The 20816-nt window shown below is 34.8% G+C and overlaps 3 protein-coding genes across 3 annotated transcripts in view; 2 read left to right on the forward strand and 1 right to left on the reverse strand.

Annotated features, from left to right (window-relative positions):
* Positions 2705–8509, forward strand: LOC109722174 (beta-adaptin-like protein A). Its single transcript, XM_020250089.1, has 11 exons — positions 2705–2848; positions 2950–3466; positions 3582–3706; positions 4265–4463; positions 4864–5092; positions 5249–5415; positions 5543–5752; positions 5983–6093; positions 6189–6365; positions 6737–7165; positions 7732–8509. Exons 1-11 carry the CDS (start codon positions 2796–2798, stop codon positions 8020–8022), a joined length of 2508 nt encoding a protein of 835 aa, XP_020105678.1. The 5' UTR covers positions 2705–2795; the 3' UTR covers positions 8023–8509.
* On the reverse strand, positions 9023–9645 carry LOC109722175 (mitochondrial import receptor subunit TOM7-1-like). Its single transcript, XM_020250090.1, has one exon. The coding sequence runs from the start codon at positions 9535–9537 to the stop codon at positions 9340–9342; it is 198 nt and encodes a 65-aa protein (XP_020105679.1). The 5' UTR covers positions 9538–9645; the 3' UTR covers positions 9023–9339.
* Positions 20680–20816, forward strand: part of LOC109722117 (proline-rich receptor-like protein kinase PERK3) — a 4661-nt gene continuing 4524 nt past the window's right edge. Inside the window, exon 1 of the mRNA XM_020250003.1 lies at positions 20680–20816. This exon is cut by the window's right edge and continues 680 nt beyond it. Within this exon, the coding sequence (XP_020105592.1) occupies positions 20680–20816 (137 nt within the window).

Genomic DNA, 20816 nt, shown 5'->3' on the forward strand with positions numbered 1-20816 from the left:
GTATGGACCTGGTTTACCACGTCACCGGTGGACCAAGGCTGTTATAATACAGTTTGGAGCAAGAAACCTCTCATAGGACTTGTATTCTCTAACTATCAAATATTAGGACTCAGCAACTAATTGATTTGCATTCTAAACTTTAAGCATAGGTTTGGTTTATATAAGACTTTAAAGCATATTAGATGCACATATCAATTTTGATAAAAAATTAATACAGCACCGACCGTTCCTAGAGCAAGTGGCAAAGAACGTGATGGTTGATACCCGAGATCCAAGTTCGAATCCAAGTTGATTCACATTTCCAGCTAAGTTTATTTATAAATGAAATAAACGAAATAGGTAGCGTGCTACCTATCTCTCAAAAAAAAAATTAATAATACAGCAAAACGAATACACTAATCATAACAAATTTATTGTGATCATAAAATAATTGATAGAGAAAATGTGAATTAATTGTGAAATATCATATTCAAGGCTGCGAATCTAATTTAAAGTTTAAAGTGATAGATGAAAATTTTATTATCAACTTCTAATTAAGTTTAATATAGGTCTATTATTTTAATAAGTAATTTCTAAGCTTTTAAGCCCACTCTTTACCTTTTACACCGCTTCGGTCTACTGGACCGAGCTCAAGCGATATTTTCCCGCGAACAGGGAAATTTATGGCAATTAAAGCGTGAGAAGTGTGGAGTGACAAGAAACCCAAAACTTAGACCAGTGAATGTGACCGAGATTCTCAATACACTAGATGAGAGTATTTAACTCACCCTTGGCCCACGTGGGCGTCACAAAAGTGGTGGTGCGCAAAGTGGGTCGGATCTAATAGTCACAAATCTCTACAGTATGATGGAAAGGTGTAGCCGTGTAGGTGGAATGTTTAATTGCTAAGATGGGATTTTGTACAGTAAAGCAAAGTAAGATGTTTGGTAAATTTTAATTAATATCTTTTTTCGGGGTTATAATTACGATTCTATATATTATTTACACTTATTTAATTAAAATTGTCCATCTCTGCATATTAGTAAATTTATAGAAAGCATAAGTTGGCACAGTTTTATTATTCTAAATTAAATGGCTGAGGTAATCCAATTGACGATTTTGTTAATTGGAAGTGAAGTTGTTAGTCAATTTAGTCTTTAGCTGGTACTACATCTCTAGCCTTCTAGAACTTAGATTCTAGATGGATGTTTAATAAATTAAGTTAATATAAATTGTGATGCTGTATGGTTAGAAGGAGAAATTCTTACTATTATGACTAAGTCTACATATGATAAATAGATCAATCACATGGAAAGAACATATTTTCTTTTTTTAAAAAGTAATTAAGATATGTTGATAAAAGCTGAACAAATTTTCTGAGGGCTTTTCTTTTTGCATTTAGCATCTTTAGATTTTTTTTTTTTCTACAAATAGCCTTATAAAATTTATATTTGCAAGATTGGTCTTATCCCCGCCATGCAAGCGCCACGTGAGCGTCGATGGTGATGGAGGTTGAAATGAACGCGGTGAATCATTCACCGTGTTGGAATACGGTAAATGATTCACCATATTCTTTCTAAATCTTTTTTTTTCTGAGAAAATGGTAGCATATTACCCGCTTCGTTTATGACATTTAGAAATAAACTTAGCTGGAAATGTGAATCAATTAGGATTTGAAATTGGGTCTCGGGTACCAACCACTAAGTCCTTTTGCCACTTGCGCTAGGGACGGTCGGTTATCATTCCTAAATCTTAAACCCAAAATATTACGTAATACCGTCGTAGGAAAATAATAAAACACGATGAACCATTCACCGTATTTGGACATGATGATACGGTGAATGATTCATCATGTTAATCCTAAACTGCCGCTCACATGGCGCTTGCGTTGCATTTGCGTGGTAGAAATAGGGCCAATATTGCAAACATAAATTTTGTAGGATTATTTATAAAAAAAGAAAATTATGAGAAGGTTAAATGCAAAAAAAAACCCATTTTGACTATGGGAAAGGAAAATATCTTTAAATAGAGTAAGTGATTTGCAAGTAATTAGTTATTCATTTTAACAATAAGCATAGTTTAATATGTAAAGGCAAATCAAATAATTGGTTTTTCTATATTTCATAACTCACATTGATAATCTTAGATGGAGAGCTTTTATTTGTCTATTTTTTTGTTTTTTTGAACAACTTCGACAGAAAATAGATGCAAAGACTCAAAAAATCTCTTTTTTTTTCCTCCTCGAAGGATAGTAATGAGACCTTGATTAATAATTTTAATTTTACTTTTTTCCTATTTATAAGCTTAGTTGATTAGATAAATGAATTTTCTTAGTCTAAGAGCTTAATGGATGAGTTTTCAATCAGTCAAGGCATAGCAAAACTACATTTTTTTTATGCTGCATAAGTATAATGACACATAATTGCAAGTATTTTTTTTTCACTATTAGAGCTATATTTTGGGAAATTTTTCACTTTATGAATTTCGACAAGAGAATATTTGATCCTGGGTTACAACAAAAATTATTCTTTTTATTTCGAAATGACGATTTAGAGAATTTCTTGTTTCTACAATTAAATTCAATGAATCAAAATTAAAATTTCAAAAAAAAAATGGCCTCAGTTGCAAAAATACAAAGGAAGTGGCCTTTATTTGCGAAATGGCCTACAATGTAAATCAAGCTAAACAAAGTAACACACTGTAGAATTGGAAGCATCATCATCGTTCTCCCACGCCATACGACCCCTCCCCTCGATCAAAAAACAAAAAATCGAAAAAAAATACAGAGCACTTCCGAAGCTCCGCCGAGATCGGCCATGGCGCCCCCAATCCCCGCTCCCAAAACCCCTTCCCCCTCTCAACCTTCCGGGTAAATCTCCTTCACCTTCTCCTTCCTTTCCCCCCTCCAAAACCCTAGTCCCCTCCTCTCTGCTCCTCTCCCTCTCACCCCCTTCTCCTTCTCGATCGCAGGAAGAGCGAGGTGACCGATCTCAAGCTCCAGCTCCGGCAACTCGCGGGGAGCCGCGCCCCGGGCGCCGACGACTCCAAGCGCGACCTCTTCAAGCGCGTGATCTCCTACATGACCGTGGGGATCGACGTCTCCTCCGCGTTCAGCGAGATGGTGATGTGCTCCGCCACCTCCGACATCGTCCTCAAGAAGATGTGCTACCTCTACGTCGGCAACTACGCCCGCTGCAACCCCGACCTCGCCCTCCTCACCATCAACTTCCTCCAGAAGGATTGCCGCGACGAGGACCCCATGATCCGCGGACTCGCCCTCCGCAGCCTCTGCTCGCTCCGCGTCCCCAATCTCGTCGAGTACCTCGTCGCCCCGCTCGGCGCCGGGCTCAAGGACGGGAGCCCCTACGTGCGCATGGTCGCCGCGCTCGGGGTCCTCAAACTCTACCACATCTCCGCCGCCATGTGCCTCGACTCCGATTTCCCCGCGACGCTCAAGAGCTTGATGCTCTCGGATCCCGACGCCCAGGTAATGCTCGATCTTTGGATAGATCTTTGAAGGAAGGTAGGGGAATTCCCAGATCTACCTCAGAGAAGTAACGTGCTTCTATAAGTATTATTACATTTTTGACTGTTTTGCATAGGTCGTCGCAAATTGCTTACATTCGTTGCAAGAGATATGGAACTTGGAGGCGAGCAAGTCAGAGGAGGCATCGAGGGAGATCGAAGCCCTGTACAGCAAGCCTGTTGTGTTTTTTCTCCTAAACAAGTGAGATTTGAAATCAAATCTCATTTTCTTCTATTTCATGCTATATATGATTTCTCTGTCAGAGCCTCTGGAGCTCTTTTGAAGTCTTAAAGTTGCATGTAGTGTCGTACTCTGGATTTGTAAATCAAGTTCACTCATGGGGAAGAAAATTGAAATTCTAAAATAGCTAAGAATTGATTTAACCTCTTCTAATGGACGGTAAAGGAAAAATTGTTTACTGGGTATTGGATTATGTAAATGAGGATATAGGGCATAAAATTGTTTACACTCATCTTGTAATGTTTGGCAGGATACCTCTCTGGGACCTAATTTCCGCCGTATATCTTTTCTTTAATTGCATATTATTTTCACTGCTTTTACATCCTGTAATCTTATACAAGTAAAAGGAATGTAGATCAAATTTTGCTTTGCTTGTCATAATCTTCCGACCGCCGGTCTAGTTGAAAAACCTTCTGTATTGTTATTACGGCCTATTTTTGCTAAGAAATGAGTGGCGCCGTATATCTTTTCTTCTGTTGAACTATGGCTATGCAATAACCGTATCTTATGTACTTGCAGGATCAAAGACTTCAGTGAGTGGGCACAGTGCCTTGTGCTTGATGTAGTATCTAAATATATACCAGGAGATAACAATGAGATCTTTGACATTATGAATTTTCTTGAGGATAGACTTCAACATGCAAATGGGGCTGTTGTTTTAGCTACAATCAAGGTGTTTCTGCATTTAACAATGTCGATGACTGATGTTCATCAACAGGTGGCTATTAACCTTCTTAAACACCTTTTATTGTTGAAATGAACTTTTTGCAAGTTGCATGAGTTGTCTTTTTGCTGTTGCAATTTTTCGTGTCAGGATCTACATTCGGCATCTATATGCTCATAGAATCTGGATTGCTGCAGTTGATGTCTTCATTTTACGACTGCACAGAACATAAAAATAATTATTGCTGCATGGCTTTTCAAAAGGACATGCAAATCAATAATCAGGCTATGCATGTTGACTGGTCACATTTTCTTTGCTTTGCAGCCTTGACGCATTATCTTTTGATTTGAAAACTTGATATTGGATCTTTAAATATGAGACATTTTTTTTGCTGTCTTAAAACATCCGAGGAAAATTGAATATCTCAACTCATAAATTATATTCCCTATCATAGGTCTACGAACGCATCAAAGCACCTTTACTTACTTTGGTTGGTGCTGGAAGTCCTGAACAGTCATATGCAGTACTCTGCCATTTGCATCTTTTGGTCATGCGGGCTCCAATGTTATTTTCCTCCGACTACAAACATTTTTATTGCCAGTTCAGCGAACCATCATTTGTGAAGAAACTGAAGCTTGAGATGTTGACTGCTATTGCAAATGAGAGCAACACCTATGAAATTGGTATAATATATAGCCTTATTTGTTTTGTTTAGATTATATTCATTCATCCAGTTTCTCATGATATGTGAAAAGTTATTCAATAACACTGATCCTAATTTGAGTTTATGTCAGTGACTGAGTTGTGCGAATACTGATCCTAATTTGAGTTTATGTCAGTGACTGAGTTGTGCGAATATGCTCGAAACATTGACATACCCATTGCAAGAGAATCTATTCGGGCAGTTGGAAAGATCGCATTGCAACAGTATGATGTAAATGCAATTGTAGACAGGCTGCTTCAGTTTCTTGAGATGGAGAAAGATTATGTCACTGCTGAGACTCTGGTACGTGTTTGACAAAACATGAAACTATATATTATTTTCCCTTTACTATGTATTTCTTTCGAAATTTGATGTCCTAAAACATGTATTATAAGGATGTAACATAATCTTCTGTCAAAAATATTAATAGGTACTTGTGAAGGATCTTCTAAGGAAATATCCACAATGGAGTCATGATTGCATTGCTGTTGTTGGAAATATAAGTAGCAAAAATGTTCAGGAGCCAAAGGCAAAAGCAGCTCTCATATGGATGTTAGGAGAATATTCTCAAGATATGCTTGATGCTCCGTACATTTTGGAAAGTCTTATTGAAAACTGGGATGACGAGCATGCTCCTGAGGTACTAATAATTCTCAAATTTTCTAACTGTCTTTTCAACTTAATATGCCAAATCTCAATTTAATGGCTTCTCACCTGCATTTTATGGGTTTCTTCCTCCAGAGAGGGTTTGTTATCCATGTCTCTGTGGTATCATATTGCTTTCCTATATTGAACATCTTTTATATATTGAATATCTTTCGTGATTCCAGTGTCACTCTCATGTTAATCATCTTATATTTTCTTTTGCAGGTTCGCCTGCATCTTCTTACAGCGGCTATGAAATGCTTCTTTAAGAGGCCACCAGAGACACAAAAGGCCTTGGGAGCTGCTTTAGCTGCTGGCCTAGCTGATACACACCAGGCATGGGTTGATTTTTCTTCTGCTAGGAAAAATGAAAACTCATCCATTTCGGATACGAATCCCATACATCTTATTAATATGGTCACTTGTTGCAGGATGTCCATGATCGGGCCTTATTCTACTATAGGCTTGTGCAATATGATGTTACTGTAGCAGAACATGTAGTAAATCCTCCTAAGCAAGCTGTTTCAGTATTTGCTGACACGCAGAGCAGTGAAATTAAAGACCGGATATTCGATGAGTTTAACACCCTATCTGTTGTCTATCAAAAGGTACTTGAATTTTTTTCAAGTTAAAAGTAACACAGAAATACTCCATATTTTTCCTATAAGTTGGATCAGCCATCCATTCTAAATGGAAGCTCTTGTACTATCCCAGCCGAAACTTTTTCCTCAAAAAACTACAGTCCCTGAAGTTTCACATATTTTGCACTTCCATCCTTGGCTGTTACAAGTATCCTACTCTTTAATATTGACCAAGTTGGAGTATCAGAATAGTATAAAGACTATCCATAGTTCTGTAGTTTTACCCATTTCAAATTTTCCCCAACTTTGGATTCCTATTACCTTTCGATATTGAGTTGATTATATTGTTTGAAATGATTTTCACATATGCTTTGTCTTCCTAATTTTTGAAACTGCAGCCCTCATACATGTTTACTGACAAAGAGCATCGTGGGCCATTTGAGTTCTCCGAGGATCTGGCAAGTTTGTCTGTGGGAGCACAATCTGCCGAGAATGTCATATCTGCACAAAGATACCAAGAGAATGATAATGATCTTCTGCTAAGCACATCAGAGAAAGAAGAAAACGGCAGCTCAGCACATTATGGTTCAGTGCCTTCCGCGTACAGTGCTCCTCAAGCACTAACAGAGGCTGCACTTATAGACCACGGCTCGTCAGCGTTCACTTCACAGCCGGCCTTTGCTATTGACGACCTTCTTGGTTTGGGTGTGCCGGATGCTCCTGCTCCTGCCCCAGCACCGCCTACCTTGAATCTAAACACGAAACCAGCGTTGGATCCTGGGACTTTCCAGAGGAAATGGGGCCAGCTAGGAATAACTTTGTCACAGGTATATTCCTTTCTGGATGTTTTCTTCTTTTGCTAAGTTCTAGTTCTATATCCTCTTTAAAATATTTTATTTATTCTTCTTAAAGCAGTGTAGATCTTTTTCTATTTGTTCCTAGTTGGCTATGACTGAAGTTTGCAGTACCTTTTAAATAAAGTAGCTGTCAAGGCTTGCTTTGCAAATTCCTGTAAAATTATATGCCTGAGTTATTTCACTGTCCACTCTGATGTTCGGCAATTCTAATTCTAGTCTATTAATCTTAAGAGGGCTGCTACAGGTACCTCCCAAGTGTCCCTTGCAATGTTGTTGATGACATTACTGTCATTATTACATCCTAAATATTAGTTACTGAATTCCAAATACCATTAGACAATCCTCAGCACCATTTTTATGCCCTATACCCTAAACCCTAACCAATCTATTTGTGTATGTCAACACATCAACAACATAGTAGGGTACTCAAGAGTGGGGGACCCAAAGCATTTCTCTAATCTTAAACCTTGACATTCCGCGAAGATTTTGTGGTCTTTGAAAATCTGACTTGTAGCTGCATCTTATTCCTCTCTCAGGAACTTTCTCTAAGCCCCCAAGGAGTCGTGGGCCTGACAACACCTCAATCGCTTATCCGTCACATGCAAGGCCACTCAATCCAATGCATCGCCTCTGGTGGCCAATCTCCAAACTACAAGTTCTTCTTCTTTGCTCAGAAAGAAGGATCGTCAGTTTTCTTCCTTGTGGAATGTATCATCAACACGTCCTCCGCTAAAGTTCATCTAAAAATCAAGGCGGAGGATGGCAGCGCCGCAGAGCCTTTCTCTGCTTTATTCCAATTAGCATTGTTGAAATTTGGATTGCCCTAGTTCTTCGGCTTACCATATTCGGTCAGTCCCTTTTTTCGCTCTCAATTGGCTTATCTTGTGGCTGTTTATGAAGAGAGCTGCGGATTATGCATACTTCTTTTGCGAAGCCCAACACAAAATTTGGATGGTAAACTTGGGATTACAGATTGGTAAGTAGCTGGCAAAATATCTAGAAATTCTTGATGCTTCCATTTGATTTCTGAGGGGTGGCAAAATGAGTGGTTTTCGTCCCATTACCAAGGCGATCAAGTTTCTCAGGTACCACCAATGGATTTGTGGGATTAAGTTGTAATTTTCACTCTTGCGAAGCTTTTTTTTTTTTTTTTTTTTTGGTTGCAGAACTTTGTGCAATGCTGTTGCATTTTTTTTTATTAAAGTAGAAAATAAGCTGTTGCATTTTTTTTTATTAAAGTAGAAAATAAAGCTTATTATTCCCCTTCTGTGTATCGCTCTTTGGAGAAGCTTTAATCACAGCTTAAACTCGCCAGTTGTGAAGAGGACAATGTGGACAACTTTGGCTACATCATGTGGCGAAACTCTTTACTTGTGCTGTACTTTAAAACTATCACAAATGAGTGATGCCACTGATATTCCAAAATGCTGCCTTTTATGGGCTGTTGATATAATAATAGATCCGAAAAGCATACATAATGGACGTTCTCGTGGTGGCCACAGGTACACATTCTCTATACCCAGGTGTGCAATAATTCGCCACAGATAAACATTTTCTATAAATTGTGCAGTAATTCGTCGCACACACACTCCGGCACTAATTCTTCATTTGAATAGCTGAAGCTTGCAAAATTGATAGCTGATGATCGAATGCTCGCTCATCTCGAAACTTAGTGTCTGGCAAATCAGAAGGTAAGAGTTCGTGAGTGAAAAAAAAAAAAAAAAAAAAATTTTGCACACCAAAGATAATCTTGGCAAACTGAATAGAATTCTTACAAAAGAAAGACCTTCTGCAGTAGCAACTAGCAAAAATGATTATGCATATATGTGCAGAATTAAACAGCATGAAATCTATCTATAAATCACACAAGTTACCAACATTGAACTCAAGTGAACTCGGCGAACAATTTTTATTCATAACATCACAAAACTATGACTGAAACTAGATAACGAACATAAGCTAAGCTCTACACGTTTGCCACTGCACAAACCATCAAAAACTAAACCAAATCTAACACCAACGAATTAAAATTTCTCATCCAAACTCTACGCATTGTAACCCACAAAACTATCATTCACATTATCATTTTACTACTAAAAACCCTATTATAAGCGTCGAAGGGGACGATGATGATCTCCGGGGACTTAGACGGGGTTCACGAGCTGGAAGGGGTGGGGTTTGGGCGTGGAGTTCATGCCGAGGACGATGATGAGGGGGATGAAGCCGTAGTGGGCGACGACCTTCGCCTTCTTCATCGCCCACGTGCTCCACTCCTTCACACACTTTCCCCTCCTCGATCGCCCCTTCGATCCCTTCCCCTTCGACGAAACCCTAGACGCCATGGATGATGGATGTCGAAGCTCCCTTCGCAGCGCGATGTGTAGCTCTCTCTCTCTCTCTCTCTCTCTCTCCCCTTCTCCCTCTTCACGTAAAACTAAAACTCTAGTTCTCGCGAAGCATCTAAATGCTTGGGCTCGGGCTCGGGCTCGGGCTTGGGCTTGGGCTCGCGAAGCATCTAAACCTTTTTATTTTTTAAAATTTTTTTGAAACTAAATAATTTTTAGTCAAATAAATTAGTATTCTATCAAATCCACCAATGATTTTACCAAATATAATAATTTTAATTGTTATTTAATAAATAAAAATAGAATAGTTAACTGCTAATAGTTAGTCGAATCATTAAATTTGAGAGAATTTTTAACTAAACTACGCTTTAAATAAAATTTTGGAAGTCAATGAACGAAAGTATATTTGAAGGGCCTATGTCAAAATGGCATTGAGGGGGTTCCATACATTTGAACTAAATTTCATATTAATCAAACAAATTATGAAATGTATTTGAGTAAATTTGAGATTAATAAGTTTGAGATTATTAATAAATTTGTTTCGAAATTTGCGTCATCTTTTCCTTTCAATAATATTAATGTAGAGACTTCTTGAGTTATATGGACTGAGTCAATATTAGTGCACCCCAACTCAAACTTTGCATCAATATTAGTGCACTGACCGTCCCTAGAGCAAGTAACAAAGGGTTTGGTGGTTGGTATCCGAGACCCAAGTTCGAATCCCTTTTTTTTTTTTTTTTTTTTTTTTTTTTGAGAGATAGGTAGCATGCTACCCGCTTCGTTTATTTCATTTAGAAATAAACTTAGCTGAAAATGTGAATCAACTAGGATTCGAACTTGGGTCTCGGGTACCAATCACCAAGCCCTTTGCCACTTGCTCTAGGGACGGTCGGTTTACATTTCCAGCTAAGTTTACTTCTAAATAAAATAAACGAAGCGGGTAGCGTGCCACCTATCTCTCAAAAAAAAAAAATATTAGTGCACCACAACTCAAATCTTGCATTAATTACATTTCTTATTAGTTTGAATTATTATCAGGAAATGCCAATTACTGAAAACTATGACAATTTCTAGCTGTATATATACTTCCTGGCTTATACTGTTTCCTCATGAGCTTATACTGTTTCCTCATGACTAATTATTATTATCAATAACCTTAAAAACTCTGATAAATAGTAGATGACCATTTCATACACAAAAGTCAAATCCTTTTTCTTTTTCTTTTATTTTTTTGGGTTGTTGTTTTCATTCTCTCTTGCACCTCTTTATATGATGGTTTAAGATTGCTTTGTTTGGTTTTCATTTTACACAATTTTTTTTTTGTTTTATTTGAACTGCTAAAGTACTTGAAGGAATGGTTGCAGAGGACACTGAATGTTGTTGCTAATTTTTCCATAAATTGAATGACATACACTGTTAATCTTGGTGATTTTAGTTTGTTAGTTTCATCAGAAACTCTTAAACGTAGTATAATACATCACAAAGGTAAATCACACAATGACACCATATAGAATTATATCAAGATCATCTTAGTGATAGCATTTTTTTTCTGTGCTTTGTGATATCAATATAATTCATGTTTTCTATTTGTGAATGTTGACCATATGGCTTTGTTTGTAAAGAAATTCATTTTATCTTTTCACTGATTTCGATGCTTCGCTAACATTTATTGTTATAAATCTTAAATCCAAACTAAACATTCCTCATAATTTTATCATCCGAATGTTCTGACCGAGCTTCTCTATTCTGAAATCACTAGACAATTTTGTATGCTTCTACTAAGATTGTCATCAACAGTACATGATTCCTTCACTCACATTTCCTGCCCAATTTTGGCTTAGTTTTTCTACACTGGTGGTTTGGAAGGTGTTTTCATTAACTTGGCTAGATTATAGAGAAAACATTCTGCAAAGTAGTTAGAATATCTCGAGCAAATAAATAAAAAGCCGGCTAGAGGTTTTTGTTTTAAAATTTTCTGTAGCTAGGTTCTTTTTGGAATTTTCTCCAACTACTATTTTCTTTTTTTCGTGGCATTCTTCTTCTCGATAATTTGATCTCAGAAGCGATGACGATGCAAGGTCGTTTGCTGTTTGACACTTGATTGGCCATTCTGTGAGTTGTGGAGTGGTTTCTTGTCTATCTTCTTGTGCATGCTACTCTATTTATTAGTTTATTTTACACAGAGTTATCTCTCTTACGAAATGTTAGTTTGATTTAGATAGTATTTCGACTGCACTTTTTTCTATTAGATCAAGTTGGCTTTTGGATTGACCGCTCACCCTCCATTTAGTGGTTGTGTGGAGAAATGACTTTATACTGTGTATTTTTTTCTCTTTAATGAATTGCACAGAAAATTATCCTGTGTTCTAGAGTCTCCGTGTTTTTTTTTTTTTTTTTTTTTTTTTTTTTGGCAAGTAGACACTTCTCATAGATTAGAAAATATTAGAAGAAGCATTTAAAAGTGATTGACTTATTCAAGGACTACAATTTGTTCCCTTTCAAAGCTATAAAATCAATGGTTGATGTTCTCTTAAGTCCTCTTGCATTTTTTAAAATCAAATAGGCAAGTACACATGTTCCCTTTCTAAACTTTCCATAAACTCATGTTGTTTATTTGTTATTGATACGCGTGACAAAAATTTAAGACTAATATATATAAACCAGTGGGATATAGATAAAAATGTTGTTGTGACATGGTCTTTTTACTTGTCTTATTTAGGTGATATATAGGTTCTATATGAACAACCCTTCTTTTCATTTATAGGCAATTTTTAAGGTGATGTGTGTAGAAGATGTTGTAAACTGTTAAAAGGAGTTGATCAACTGATCGGAGAAGCTAAAATCAGCCTTCTATTTGCAACAGTAATAGACTTCTGAGTTACTGACCGTTCCTAGAGTAGTGGCAAAGAGTTTGGTGGTTGATACCCGAAACCGGAATTCGAATTCTAGTTGATTCATATTTCTAGCTAAGTTTATTTCTAAATAAAATAAACGAAACGGGTAGCGTGCTAACTATCTCTCAAAAAAAAAGAAAAAAAGAAAAAAAAAGCGCTTCTGAGTTTTGCTTCAACTAAAAGTTGTTTTTGGGGAGAATATATTAATGGAGAAATTGTTATCATTTTCTGAAACTCTACTTAAATAGCAACTCTAGCAAAACACTCTTTCTTTTAACATTGGTTTTAGCTATTCTTTTTATTTTGAGAAAAATTTTAGCTATTGGTTAATTATGTGAATAATAATATCAGGTTACAAAACCCAGTTCTCTAAATATAGCTAATTTTTTCCATAGTTAATTATGCTTAATTTAATATGCTATTTATGCTTCTCACTATGTTACAGCTACTTCGATTGGTAAGCATATCTTGGAATTATTTATAAGCTAAAGAATGCTGCTTTTATATTGTGAAGAAAAATCGATCGGATTTGGAGCGGATTTTAAAAAATTCAAATCCGAATCCGACTACAAATCCAAAATTCGAACCCGGGCCCGAATCCGATCTCGTGCTTGATGAATTTTAAAAATTCATATTAACATCAAATTTATATACATATAATGTAAAATAAATTCAGGTTTAGACAGGTTCGGGTTCGGATCGAGTTCAGTCAAAACCCATATCCGACGAATTTTTGTCTTTGATATCCATATTCAAAATTATATCCGTTCAGAAAAAAAAATACGCTCTGTTCGAATTCAGATTCAAATAAAATTTTGAATATTCAAACCCACTGACATCCCCATGCATAACTACTTCTAACAAATGAAATAATAATGAAAAATGATAATGATAAAAATACTAATTAAGAATGAATTGCTGTACAGCTATGAATGAGAACGTTTCGACTTCACAAATTTAATTATTGAGAGCTCCTATGTCACAACCGCGTGCATACATATTCCACCAATTTGTTCTCATTCTCTAAATAAGACAACATTTTCCAGGTCAACAATTTCCTACTAGTTATTATCCACAGTAATTCAAAAATCTACTACTTGTTATTTAACCATAAATAACCCAACCCAAAGTTTGGAGACTAAAGTATCACCGTTTTATAGTGTGATAATCAAAAATATAATTTAGCCATGCATATATTATATAAAATTTTGGCTAAATTACTGTTTTGGTTCTCAAATTATAGAGCGTATAATACTTTAGTCCTCAAATTTTATTTTGATGTAATTTCTAGTTTGAATTTTGTAAATTATTGTAGTCAAGTTTTACATTCCAATTTAGTGCACCTAATGTTGACATATCACTAATATAATTTCTTAATCATTGTCGCATGATTAATCATAATACAGTTACACTACTTTCATACTGACAACACATCAATATTTAGTTAGGTAAATTAGATTGTGAGACTTAATTATAATAATTATAAAGATTTAGATCAGATATTATTATAATTATATTAAAATTTCAGAACCATAGTTTAACCACTAAAAGTGTAATTTCGTTGAAAACTTCATGACTATGTGTTTGGTAGTAACGAATGGGACCAAGTCACAATATTGAAAGAGTATGGGGGCCACCCATGCATTTTATTATTAGCCCTTTATACCTGTATCTAAATAAAATACTTAGCAACTAACCTGCACGTAAACGTAGCTGCGTTCAGATGGAGAAGTTAGTGCATGAAAAGCAAAAATATAACAATAAATTTTTTTGTTTTACGTTAATATAAGATAAAAAAAAATCATAATCAATTTATACATTAAATTAGTTAAAGTATAAACTAGCGATTTTTGATAATTAACAAGTAGGAGATTTTGAACTTCTTTTTAGTTTTCTGGTTGTTTAATGTTTTCATTAATAAAAAAAAATTTGCTTATTCATAATAATCGATCATGAATTTGTCTTTTACATTTGAAATTTTTAATTAATCACCAACGTGTAGACCGCGTACGTTTTTGCAGTAATAATAATAATTTCTCGTTTGGATGGGACGCGGTTGACTTTTGTGAGTTTCTTAAAAAAATATTTAACATGCTAATAAAAATATTCTGTCTAATATTAATTTCTTTCCAAATCCCAGTATTTCTCCGCAATTTCGTGGTCTTATATTGGACAATTTTGTTTCCATTTTTTTTTTTTTCAATTTCCTTTATTTTTATATATTTTTTTATTAATTCAAACTCAAAGCTCCAAAAGAGGGAGTAATCCGCGTGGTTGGTTGTTTTGTCACAATACGCCATGTCGTCGTTGTCGCCGTCTCCCCCTCCGCCGAGCTCGGCCCAATCCCCGCCGCCATCAANAAAATTTTTAGGTGAGGTTTAGGCTAGCTAACTGTAGGGATCAATGCGGATTGTTGTGCCGTCGTGTCAAGTGAGATTTATGGGCAAAGTGAATCGAAAATCTTATTGTGTTTTCAACCTTTTATTTTTTGAGATTATATAAATACCGCAGGTTTTCTAAAGTCGTTTTTAGTAAAAAGAAATGGTATATTTTTGATATTTTCGTCGTAAGAAATCGAATATTTATTAAGCTTCTATACGAATGGTTAGCTTCATCGACATTGTATCACTCTTCGTATTTATCGTATAATTTAATTCGTATTAATTGATACCTCTTTAATCGATATAAATCACTTGTCTCAAACCATTGGACAATAATAATAAGTGTTTTAATTTCTTATCGATTTTGGTTACAATTTTCTTTCTCACATGCAAAACGATCTCAACGATAAGTTCATGTCAAAGTCTTTTATTATTGTTAAAGAGGTAATTATATAAGAGGGGGTTTTGTTGAAAATCAACTTCGATTTGATTCTTCGTAAAACGAAGACGTTTATCTTCCGAATTAAATCGAAGGGGTTAGTCAACTAGTTGAGGAACATTGTCAAATGTTGTAGAAGATGTGTGTAGTGGATTTTTTAACGGATGTTTACTTTTCTTCCCAACAAGTATATCTTGGATATATAGTGGATTTATTCTGTTCATTTTTCTGGTACAGTGTTGTTGTAAAAATAGATACAGGGTGACCAAATATATATAATCAGAATTTAAAAACAGTGCGCATAGTTATTGTTTATTTGTTGTACTCAAATACCTTTCAAATCTTTCCCTTGTACACATGAACGGATAAACTAAAATTTTTTACGTTCTCCTGAATTCTCTTGTAGTTGGTAACTAAAATATCGAAACTTTCCCTTGTTTAACATCAGGAACTTATTCAGTTAGTGAAAATTTACGAAGAAGATTATAAAAGATTAGATACTCTTCACAGATGAACGGTTTTTTTTTTTTTTTTTTTTTTTTTTCTAAGCATGCCGGAGCCGGCCAGCTAAAGACGCCTGCGTGTGCTCAAGCGGCTTTTCCCTTCTCTTTATTTTTTTTTTTTTTTTTTTTTTTTTGCTGGTTTTTGCTTCTTCTTTCTCTCCTTTTTTTGTAGAAGGCAGCGCGCCGAAGTGTTTTGGCTGCTTAGCCTCCGGCCTTTGCTATCTTAAAAGCCCCCGGCTTCCTCCCCGGCTCTTTCGCGTCGAATATTCAAATCCTAATCCGACTCCAAACTCGAAATCCAAACCTGAATTCGAACCCGATCCCGTACCCGATGAATTTTAAAAATTCATATTCAAATCCGAATCCGACCAAAAATTTAAAATCCAAACCCGAAACAATTATTTCTCTCTTCAATATTTCAAAATATATTACATTAAATCTAAATTTTTAAAATACAAATTCAAATATAACTTCAAATTTTTATATACATATAATGTAAAATAAATTCGGGTTCGGGTCGGTTGGGGTTCGGATTGAGTTCAGTCAAAATTCATATCCGAATTCATATACGTCGAGTTTTTGTTTTTAATATCCATATTCAAAATTATATCCGTTTAGTATCGAATAAATTTGCTCCGTTCGAATTCGAATTTAGATAAAATTTCGGATACCCATACCCACTAACATCCCTAAGCATAACTACTTCTTAAAAATGAAATAATAATGATAAATAATAATGATATAAATACTAATTAAGAATGAATTGCTGTACAGCTATGAATGAGAACGTTTCAGCTTCACAAATTTAATTATTGAGAGCTCCTATGTCACAACCGCGTGCATACATATTCCACCAATTTGTTCTCATTCTCTAATAAATGAGACAACATTTTCCAGGTCAACAATTTCCTACTAGTTATTATCCACAGTAATTCAAAAATTTACTACTAAAGTATCACCCTTTTTATAGTATGATAATCAAAAATATAATTTAGCCATGCATATATTATATAAAATTTTGGCTAAATTACTGTTTTGGTTCTTAAATTATAGAGCGCATGATATTTTAATTTTCAAATTTTATTTTGATGTAATTTCTAGTTTGAATTTTGTAAATTATTGTAATCAAGTTTTATATTCCAATTTAGTGCACTTAATATTGACATATCACTAATATAATTTCTTAATCATTGTCGCATGATTAATCATAATACAGTTATATTACTTTCACATTGACAATACATTAATATTTAGTTAAATAAATTAGATTGTGTGACTTAATTGCTATAATTGTAAAGATTCGAATAAAAAATTACAATATATTAAAATTTCAGAACCATAGTTTGGCCACTAAAAGTGTAATTTCGTTGAAAAATTCATGACTATGTGTTTGGTAGAAACGAATGGGACCTAGTCACAATATTGAAAGAGTATGGGGGCCACCCGTGCATTTTATTTGCCCTTTATACCTGTATCTAAATAAAATACTTAGCAACTAATCTGCACGTAAACGTAGTTGCGTTCAGATGGAGAAGTTCGTGCATGAAAAGCATACATATAACATTTTTTTTTTGTTTTACGTTAACATAAGATCAAAAAAGATATATCGTAATCAATTTATACATTAAATTAGTTAAAGTATAAACTAGCGATTTTTGATAATTAACAAGTAGGAGATTTTGAACTTCTTTTTAGTTTTCTGGTTGTTTAATGTTTTCATTAATAAAAAAAAAATTGCTTATTCATAATAATCGATCATGAATTTGTCGTTTTACATTTGAAATTTTTAATTAATCACCGACGTGTAGACCGCGTACGTTCATGCAGTAATAATAATAATTTCTCGTTTGGATGGGACGCGGTTGACTTTTGTGATTATCTTAAAGAAATATTTAACATGCTAATAATAATATTCTCTCTAATATTAATTTCTTTCCAAATCCCAGTATTTCTCCGCAATTTCGTGGTCTTATATTGGACAATTTTGTTTCCATTTTTTTTTTTTTTCAATTTCCTTTATTTTTATATTTATTTTATTAATTCAAACTCAAAGCTCCAAAAGAGGGAGTAATCCGCGTGGTTGGTTGTTTTGTCACAATACGCCATGTCGTCGTCATCGTCGCCGCCTCCCCCTCCGCCGAGCTCGGCCCAATCCCCGCCGCCATCAAACCCCACTCCGCCGCCGTCTCCCCCGTCTCCGGCGACTCCTTCGCCGTCGTCTTCTCCGCCTCCGGCGACCCCCTCCGCCTCGCCTCCGCCGCCGCCNGCAAGTACACATGTTCCCTTTCTAAACTTTCCATAAACTCATGTTGTTTATTTGTTATTGATACGCGTGACAAAAATTTAAGACTAATATATATAAACCAGTGGGACATAGATAAAAATGTTGTTGTGACATGGTCTTTTTACTTGTCTTATTTAGGTGATATATAGGTTCTATATGAACAACCCTTCTTTTCATTTGTAGGCAATTTTTTAGGTGATGTGTGTAGAAGATGTTGTAAACTGTTACAAGGAGTTGATCAACTGATTGGGGAAGCTAAATTAAGCCTTCTATTTGCAGAAGCAAAATGCTTCTTAGTTTAGCTTCAACTAAAAGTTGTTTTGGGGGAGAATATATTAATGGAGAAATTGTTATTATTTTCTGAAACTGTACTTGAATAGCAACTCTAGCAAAACGTACACTCTTTCTTTTAACATTGGTTTTAGCTATTCTTTAATTTTGTGAATAAATTTTAGCTATTGGTTAATTATGTGAATAATAATATCAGGTTACAAAACCCAGTTCTCTAAATATAGCTAATTTTTTCCATAGTTAATTATGCTTAATTTAATATGCTATTTATGCTTCTCACTATGTTACAGCTACTTCGATTGGTAAGCATATCTTCGAATTATTTATAAGCTAAAGAATGCTGCTTTTATAGTTTTTATATGGTAAAGAAAAATGATTTTTGCTGAAATCTTTTGGACGCCATAAATATATTAGAGTTTTTTATTTTCCAACTTTTGTGTTATTCTAAAAGCTAAGTGAAACGGGTATTTAGAGTGAACTGTGCTGCCGTGTTGTTAGGCGTAACTAGGGATGTCAATCGATCGGATTTGGAGTGGATTTTTAAAAATTCAAATCCTAATCCGACTCCAAACTCGAAATCCAAACCTGAATTCGAACCCGATCCCGTACCCGATGAATNATTTTAAAAATTCATATTCAAACCCGAATCCGACTAAAAATTCGAAACCCGAACTCAAGCCCGAAATTTAAAATCCAAACCCGAAACAATTATTTCTCTCTTCAATATTTCAAAATATATTACATTAAATCTAAATTTTTAAAATACAAATTCAAATATAACTTCAAATTTTTATATACATATAATGTAAAATAAATTCGGGTTCGGGTCGGTTGGGGTTCGGATTGAGTTCAGTCAAAATTCATATCCGAATTCATATACGTCGAGTTTTTGTTTTTAATATCCATATTCAAAATTATATCCGTTTAGTATCGAATAAATTTGCTCCGTTCGAATTCGAATTTAGATAAAATTTCGGATACCCATACCCACTAACATCCCTAAGCATAACTACTTCTTAAAAATGAAATAATAATGATAAATAATAATGATATAAATACTAATTAAGAATGAATTGCTGTACAGCTATGAATGAGAACGTTTCAGCTTCACAAATTTAATTATTGAGAGCTCCTATGTCACAACCGCGTGCATACATATTCCACCAATTTGTTCTCATTCTCTAATAAATGAGACAACATTTTCCAGGTCAACAATTTCCTACTAGTTATTATCCACAGTAATTCAAAAATTTACTACTAAAGTATCACCCTTTTTATAGTATGATAATCAAAAATATAATTTAGCCATGCATATATTATATAAAATTTTGGCTAAATTTCTAGTTTGAATTTTGTAAATTATTGTAATCAAGTTTTATATTCCAATTTAGTGCACTTAATATTGACATATCACTAATATAATTTCTTAATCATTGTCGCATGATTAATCATAATACAGTTATATTACTTTCACATTGACAATACATTAATATTTAGTTAAATAAATTAGATTGTGTGACTTAATTGCTATAATTGTAAAGATTCGAATAAAAAATTACAATATATTAAAATTTCAGAACCATAGTTTGGCCACTAAAAGTGTAATTTCGTTGAAAAATTCATGACTATGTGTTTGGTAGAAACGAATGGGACCTAGTCACAATATTGAAAGAGTATGGGGGCCACCCGTGCATTTTATTTGCCCTTTATACCTGTATCTAAATAAAATACTTAGCAACTAATCTGCACGTAAACGTAGTTGCGTTCAGATGGAGAAGTTCGTGCATGAAAAGCATACATATAACATTTTTTTTTTGTTTTACGTTAACATAAGATCAAAAAAGATATATCGTAATCAATTTATACATTAAATTAGTTAAAGTATAAACTAGCGATTTTTGATAATTAACAAGTAGGAGATTTTGAACTTCTTTTTAGTTTTCTGGTTGTTTAATGTTTTCATTAATAAAAAAAAAATTGCTTATTCATAATAATCGATCATGAATTTGTCGTTTTACATTTGAAATTTTTAATTAATCACCGACGTGTAGACCGCGTACGTTCATGCAGTAATAATAATAATTTCTCGTTTGGATGGGACGCGGTTGACTTTTGTGATTATCTTAAAGAAATATTTAACATGCTAATAATAATATTCTCTCTAATATTAATTTCTTTCCAAATCCCAGTATTTCTCCGCAATTTCGTGGTCTTATATTGGACAATTTTGTTTCCATTTTTTTTTTTTTTCAATTTCCTTTATTTTTATATTTATTTTATTAATTCAAACTCAAAGCTCCAAAAGAGGGAGTAATCCGCGTGGTTGGTTGTTTTGTCACAATACGCCATGTCGTCGTCATCGTCGCCGCCTCCCCCTCCGCCGAGCTCGGCCCAATCCCCGCCGCCATCAAACCCCACTCCGCCGCCGTCTCCCCCGTCTCCGGCGACTCCTTCGCCGTCGTCTTCTCCGCCTCCGGCGACCCC

Source organism: Ananas comosus, linkage group 16 (genome assembly GCF_001540865.1).
Source record: "Ananas comosus cultivar F153 linkage group 16, ASM154086v1, whole genome shotgun sequence".
NCBI lineage: Eukaryota > Viridiplantae > Streptophyta > Magnoliopsida > Poales > Bromeliaceae > Ananas > Ananas comosus.